This window comes from Ursus americanus, chromosome 10 (assembly GCF_024610735.1).
Source record: "Ursus americanus isolate L20-20 chromosome 10, mUrsAme1.1.p, whole genome shotgun sequence".
NCBI lineage: Eukaryota > Metazoa > Chordata > Mammalia > Carnivora > Ursidae > Ursus > Ursus americanus.
The window spans coordinates 78,562,265-78,569,385 of record NC_142136.1 but is presented as its reverse complement, the minus strand read 5'-3'; the positions used below and the strand labels follow the sequence as shown (position 1 = coordinate 78,569,385).

The following is a 7,121-nucleotide window of genomic DNA, read 5'->3' as shown; positions in this document are numbered from 1 at the left end:
AGGAAAAGAGGGAGACAGCCCTGCACAAATCTGAGTATATTTAGCCTGGCAGGGAGCTCAATGATGCAGAGGATTGGGGGCAGAACTTGTTGTCAGAGTGGAGGTTAGAAAGGAGGCCAGGGTGGCTGGAGGAAGCTGAGGAGGAGAGCAGAGAGGAAGGGAAGGAGGGGCAGGGCCTGGGGCAGGTCGACAGTTTCAGGGTCCTGCTCCTAGTGCTGTGTGGCCACATTTTCCCACACTCAGTGGCTTAACCCAGAAACACTTACTGTCTCACAGTCTCAGCGGTGCTCAGTGGGGGGCTCCTGCCAGAGCCTCTCAGTAGGTTGGGGCTGTTGACAACACCAAGGCAGGACCTGCTTCTCTTGGAACCTGAGCTCACTTACGGGTGTTGGCAGGATTCAGTCTATCTCCAAGGCCTGAGTTCTTCTGTCTGTTGTTGGCCTTCAGTGCTAGGCCATGTGCACGTGACTGTGCCATGGTTGAACATAGGGGCTCATTCCCCAGTGCAGGGATCTGAGAGAGAACAGGGGTCAGAGTCAACACGGGGCTGGGCACTGAGCTTTTATAACCAAATCTTGGAAGGAGCTTTGGGTCATGGTGCCATGTTCTGTGGAATGGAAGTGAATCACTAAGTACAGACCACACTCCAGGGGAGGGGGTTACACACGGATGTGTACACAGGAGTTGGGCATCCGAGGGAGCCAGTGAGGAGAGAAGGTGAAGATCCAGGCTGCACCTAAGCATTCACTGGGGGCTCCGGAAAAGGTTGTGTTGAAGTAAGTGGCTATAGACATGGAGATGGCATGGGGGCGAGGGTGAGCATTGATATCCTAGAGAGGAGGCATTCCAGCACCTTCTTGTCTGAGGAGGAGCCCAGGTCATGGCAACCCACTGAGTGGACCCCTAGCCACATCACACCCATTGGAAAGGAGGTGATGGTTGCAGCACAGGACAGGCAGTCTCTAGGGGTAAGGGTGGATTCTGACCTTCTTGGGCCAAGGCTCCAATCCCTTCTTTAGGGTTTGCTTCGGAAATTAGAAAGCCTAAGATCTTGGGAAGCTATTGCTCATCCTTCTGTAGGTGGGGCTGTCATCTTCTGGGCCTCCAGAACGTGAGCACTGATGAACACATGTGTGCACACAAGAGCGAGTGTGCACGTGCTCACGTGCACACACACACACACACACACACACACACACACACACATACCAGTAGGGACTGTGGGGCAGGATCTGACCAGTAGCAGCCTCAGAGAAGGTGAGAAGAGGAGGAAAATGTGGTTGGAGGTATTTCCTACATGTGACACCACTCCTCCAACCTCCTAGATATTATCCCATGTATGCCTGTGGACGTCTGGAGGAAATACATGCTAGAATAATCTGTATTGTACAGACAAGACACAGACCATCCCTGACAGGCACGATGGCATATCCAGGGTCAAAAACAGGTAAGAATGGAGAGTTGTGTCTGAAACCAGGTGTGTTTCCAATTGGTGCCCTGGCTGTACCCAGACCTTCCCTGGGGGCTGTGGAGAGGGGTGTGTTGGTGTTACTGTATACAGATGTGGCCTTGCATGCAGAAAGGGGATGAGCAGCGGGCAGCCCAGAGCATTATTTGGGTAGATGTCAATCCAGGAGTGGACTCAGGGAGGGGATCCCAGGCAGTGAAGTCACTTCCTTGACCACAGACCCCAACAGAATTTGGAACCCCGTAACCAGGCACCCACATTCTAGTGCAGTCCCATATCAGGCTCACTTGGCTGGAGACATTTGATAGTGAAAGATGTTCTCTTGCTGCTTGCCCACTTCCCGGGGCTCTGGCTTCCAGAAACCCCAGGGTAACGGCTTACTCTCATGCTGCAGACATTGGCTCAAACCTCGCCCCCGATGCCTGAGGGCATTTGGTAGGAGGGGTCATAAGGTAATACGGGGAAGCCTAGGCCAGGCCAGGTCACCTCTCTGAGCCATCCCAGGGTAACCCCATCCCTTTCTCTTGAGGTTCAGGGAAAAAGGGACATGTGGGGAGGTCCTGCCCTGGGCTGGAGGAGGTTGCGGGGCAGTGGATACCCTGGTGATTCCTTCATGTTCACTCCAATGTCGTGGTGGGCAGGGTGGAAAGAGGATTCCTGAGGTGCCTCTTACCTGTGCCAGAGTGAATCCAAGGGCCTGAAGCTGTGTCACTTTTCTCTCCTTGGTGGAGCTGTGTGCATGCTGGGGTGTGGTGTGTCTGGAACGCCGTCCCCGGGGTCTGAGGACCAGCAAAGGTAGCCAGAGAGGGCTCTGAGGCCTCCTGCCTGGCTGACACACACTGTCTTTACAGAGCTCCACACAGGACATGGGGCAGGAGCTGGATGATGAGATCCTCTGCTCTACCTCCTCGAAGGACAGGAAGGTGCCCCACAGTGCCAACAGAGACCGGCACTGGCTCAGGGTGAGTGCGGGTGCTGGGGTGACCCAACCCCCAAGGCCCCAATGCAGCAAAGGGGCCCCAGGTCCAGAAGCCAGCCTGCTACTTCCCTGGGCTCCCTCCTAGAGTCCTGCTCCCATAGGACTCTGCATCCCCATCTCCTCCCCAAACTTGCCCTCAGGGCCCTGCCCCTGCCTTGGCCAGATGCAGAGTCACTCTCCACATATTTGTAGGAATATCAGAAAAGAGCCTTTAAACCACGTCTCATCCCATTCATCTAGAATCGCCTTGCGCTGTGCTATGCATTTTCCTAACTAGTGCTCCTAGGGGTCCCCGTTCTTCTGCAAGTCTTGCACCTGAACATGGTGAGTTGGGAGACTCTTCCCCAAAGGCACATGGGGCTCATGGCACTGTCTCTGGCTCTGCCCTTTGGTTGTGAAAGACCACATCCCTGGGACCCCTCCAGGGTGAGGAGCAGGGGTCTCATTGTGCTGCCCAACATTCCAGAAGGCCAGTCAGTTACCACAGCCATTGAGCCCTTCACTGATGCAGGACTTTGATGTGATTCCCTTCTGTTGCCAACTCACAGTGCTGCACTAAACATCCTACTTGCCCTAATATCCTGAGCCCTCTCACCTAAGAAAACGTCTCTGTGTTCTCATCTGAAGAATGGAATATGTTGTCAGAAATCACAGGATCAACGCCATTCACGCAGGGAGGTGCTATCAATACTCAGCTAACAATCTGATCTGAGATACTAACATATTCAGATATCACCTACTTCAATTCCTTGTGCGGATGCCAAGAAGCTTTTTCCTTTTTCCTTAAAGAAGTATCGATCGATTGGTGGATAGATGATTTGAGAGAGAGGCAGGGCTCGAGAGTGGGGAGAAGCAGAGGGAGAGACAGAATCCTCAAGCAGACTCTGCCCTAAGGACGGAGCCCGACGAGGAGCTCGATCTCAGGACATTGAGATCATGACCTGAGCCGAAACCAGGAGTCTTACGATTAACCCAACGAACCACCTGGGCACCTTATTCTTTTTTCTACCGTAGGCCCTCTTGTTCCCCCTCTTGCCATAAGTCACCGAGATCTTGGGGTTTGGTCTGCGCTCCAACTCCCAACCCTCCTGGTGGCTACAGTGCTGACTGCATGTCTCCTCTGTTTCACTTCAGGGTAAAAACGGCTCAACCATGAAGACGAATGAGCCCTGCGTGCTCTGGACCAACCGGGCTGACCTGCTGAAGAAGCGAGTAGAACACCTGGTGCCCGCCTTCCTAGGCAGAGACTTCAGCTACATCTCCACATTCCTGGGCACATACAGGGCATTTGCCACCACCCAAGAGGTGCTGGACCTCCTGCTTACAAGGTGAACACCCTGCCCCTAGCAGTCCAGTGGGATTTGGCCACCTAGTGGTTGTGAGTCTTGGGAATGTCACCAAACTTGTCCGAGCCTCAGTTTGCTCCTCTGACTGGGGCAGAGTTATTATAGGGACTCAGTGGTGTCCTTTAGGGAAAGTACACTTGGGTGCCTGGGCCTGCGGAAAGGTCTGCTAGAGGGGCTGTGGTTGTGCTCATTTATCATTGTCCCGCTCCTCGTGATGAAGCCTCTGCCTCATCCCTCACTATCACCGAGGTCTTGAGCTGAGCTGTTTTGCCATTTGAAAGGGAGATTTGAGACTCCACCTGGGGTCTGTGTCCTGGGTGAAACCAGAGCAGGGATCCCTGGGGGTGAGCAGGGGGCCCAGACCCACTCAGATATTTGTGGTGGGGCTGGTTGGGCCCCTTTCATTCATCAAGCATTCAGGAAGCCCCACTCAGTGCAGGCGCTTTCTCTAGGAGCTGACTGTGATCCCTGCATGGAGCAGACAGCACCCCAGGGCTCCAGACTAGTCGGGGGTCAGACAGTGACACTAGACATGTTTAGAGGTAGCAGCCACAGGACACTGCATGTGATGCCCCCCCCCCCCCGCCCGGCCTCCTCTAGATATGGGTGCGTTCTCTCTGACTGTGATGATCTCGGCGGAGCCCAGAAGCAGTGTAACACGTGAGTAAGAGCTTTGGCTAATACAGGAGGGCCTTCCCTCTCCATGAGGGCAGCGAGGGGACCGTAAGTTGGAGGGCCTTCTGGACCCCCATCCCACACACCTGCGATTCCTGTTTTAGGGTAAAGGTCTGAAGGCTTCTTCTGGAAAAAGGGAAGGGGTCCTGGGCAGCTGTGGGAGGGGTGTAGGCACCGTGGGAGAGCAGAGGGGGCTGGAGGACCGCTTCAGCCCCTAAGAGAGTCATTCCCCATCCCCGCCCCCTCCCAGCCCTGTCTCTACCCCAATCCTGGGACCCAGAACAAAGGGTGTGGGGACCATCACACGCAGTAATCTGTCGGAACCTGGACACTGGGTGTTCAGAAGGTGCTCAGGAGACCCAGTGAGTGTTCAGGGACCAGACGTCCCCCACTCCGTGGGAGATTAGCGTCAGTGGAAGGAGACCCACTCATGGCACCTAGTGAATGAGGCAGCACGTAGGCACAGGAGGTAAAGTTTGGGGTATTGGGAGGGTCCTGGGAAAGCCTGGCTAGAGACAGAATCCCTTTGTTCTCTCCTTGGTTGGACATTCACAGAGCAGTGCTGTGTGCAGTGAGGGCAATGTACAGGCCAGACACCACCCCTCCCTGGCTGCGTGCAGTTGAATTCAAGTGGCAAGTGGGCAAAGAGACAGACTGAGTGCGTCCAGCTCCCCCAAGAAGGACACCGATGGTCACACCGTTGATCAAGGACTCCCACTCACAAAGGCTTTTTGCCAGCCCCTCCTCTGTGACCAGGCCTATCTCAGGCAGGATTGCCAGATCCCAGGTGGACAAGGAGTAGGACAGGCCTCTGACAGTCAGGAGCTGGAGGCCCAGGGGCCCAGGTTCCCACAGGGGTTCCCTGGGACATCTGTGTGGGACGGTGCCCTGTCCTCTGACTCCTCTGCTTACCTGTCTGTCGCCAGGGCCATCGCCTGCATCCTGGACACCTGGCTGGGCCAATATTCCCGGGACTTTTTCCAGCCCCCAGAGTTTCCTTGCCTGAAGATGCTGCTGGCATATATGGCACTCAATATGCCAGGCTCAGACCTGGAGCGCCATACCCAGCTTCTGCTCTCACAGCTGCAACACCTTGAGCCCACGGAGCCAGAGGCTGGGGGTGAGGAGGATGGGGGATGACAGCTGTGGGCCTGTGGAGGGGACATGGTGGGCCACACAGAGCTAGCCTCCATCGCCTGTGCTTGGGCCGAGAGCAGTGAGTAGTCTCAGATCCCTGTCCCTGTGGGCTACAGTCCAGGAAGACCTCCCAGGGATTGGTTCTTGGACTCAGACAACATTGGCTGGTGGGAAAATTTCCTCTATTTAGAAGGGACATGGAAAGCCAATCATGCTGATGATACTTTCTCTTCTTGGAGCTACAGCACCAGCCCCACAGCAAGACCCTGAACCACAGCAAGAACTCGCCCCAGCAGCCACTGTGGTGCCCGCTGCAGCTTCAGAGCCCGAGCTGGCTGAACCCATCACTGCTGCCGGAGCTCAGCAGTCAGACAGAGCAGCGATACCACTTGCCATGGCCGGGCCAGTGCAGCTGGTAGTCACAGCTCTAATTCATTCTCCTGAGCTGGGAGAGCCAGCTGAAACTTTGCCTGTCCCGGAGGTCGAGCAGGGTCCTGCCCCTGCTACTGGGGTTGCTGCCGGGCCTGAGCAACCCCCTGCCTCAGTGGAGGAACCAGCCCTGGCCCCAGAGCAGCAGCTCGTGCTGGCTGCAGCCCCAAAGGATGCCTTCGCCTTCCCTGTCGTTGCACTCTTCGTCATTCTTGTGTGTTTAATACCCCTGTATTGTGGCTTAATATATTTTGTTCTTTAAATAAAGTAGAATTTGAGTTTACATAAAATTTCAATTGTATATCGAGATGCCATCAGGTATATTCAGAGTGTTGCACAACTTCTAGAACATTTCCATCACAGAGACACCTGTGCTACTCATCAGGCACTGCTCATTCCCTCACCCCAGTCCCTGCAACCACTGCTCTTCTCTCTGTCTCTGGTACTTTACCTTTTCCGGCATTTTCATGTGCCTGGAATCCTACAATATGGCCTTTCGTGTCTGGCTACAGAACACAAGAGTGTAACACCCAGTGCACCATGCAATACGTGCCCTCCTTAATACCCATCCACAAGTAATGAATCCTGGAACTTTACATCAGAAACTAGGGATGTCCTGTATGGTGACTAACATAATATAATATAATAAGATAAATAAATAAATAAAATTAAAAAAAAATAAATATATAGATCCTTTCCCAAAGATATTTGAGGATAGAAAAGCCATACTGTAGAGCAGGAGTCAGCAAACTTTTCTGGTAAAAGGCCAGATAGTGAATATTTTAGGCTTTGGGAGCTATACGGTCTCTGTCAGAGCTAGTCAACTCCATTGAGGCAGTGTGAAAGCAGCCTTAAAAATATGTAAACAAATAAATGTGGCTATGTTCCAATAAAACTTTATGGACACTGAAAAAAAAAGAACATAGAGTGATTCATAATTTTGTTCAATTTTTTATAAAAATAACATTGGTATTACAAAGGAATGGGAGTGCTTGTTCCTGAGAGAACAAAGATTATGGGAAGCCCCAAAATGAGTTATTTCCATTATCTGGGATAGGGTTCCCGCTTATAAGGATGCCTCGAAAGG

General features: G+C 53.3%; 1 protein-coding gene across 2 annotated transcripts; it reads left to right on the top strand.

The window, feature by feature from the left end:
- The first annotated feature begins 2,322 nt into the window (after window positions 1-2,322).
- LOC123791751 (ral guanine nucleotide dissociation stimulator-like) lies at window positions 2,323-6,302 on the top strand. 2 transcript variants are annotated; one of them, XM_045796716.2, is made up of 5 exons: window positions 2,323-2,430; window positions 3,582-3,775; window positions 4,394-4,453; window positions 5,395-5,588; window positions 5,851-6,302. In XM_045796716.2, the coding sequence occupies exons 1-5, from the start codon at window positions 2,335-2,337 to the stop codon at window positions 6,294-6,296; spliced, it is 990 nt and encodes a 329-aa protein (XP_045652672.1). In that variant the 5' UTR covers window positions 2,323-2,334; the 3' UTR covers window positions 6,297-6,302. The 2 variants fall into 2 exon arrangements, with proteins under 2 accessions (XP_045652672.1, XP_087721030.1); XM_087864904.1 differs by lacking the exon at window positions 4,394-4,453.
- Window positions 6,303-7,121: the final 819 nt, after the last annotated feature.

What these genes read in the sequence shown, in the direction of transcription:
- LOC123791751 (XM_045796716.2), top strand. Translation starts at nt 2,335, where the DNA reads ATGGGGCAGGAGCTGGATGATGAGATCCTCTGCTCTACCTCCTCGAAG. An exon ending in GAGACCGGCACTGGCTCAGG is followed by an intron (nt 2,431 to 3,581) that starts GTGAGTGCGGGT and finishes GTTTCACTTCAG; the next exon opens with GGTAAAAACGGCTCAACCAT. An exon ending in GCCCAGAAGCAGTGTAACAC is followed by an intron (nt 4,454 to 5,394) that starts GTGAGTAAGAGC and finishes GTCTGTCGCCAG; the next exon opens with GGCCATCGCCTGCATCCTGG.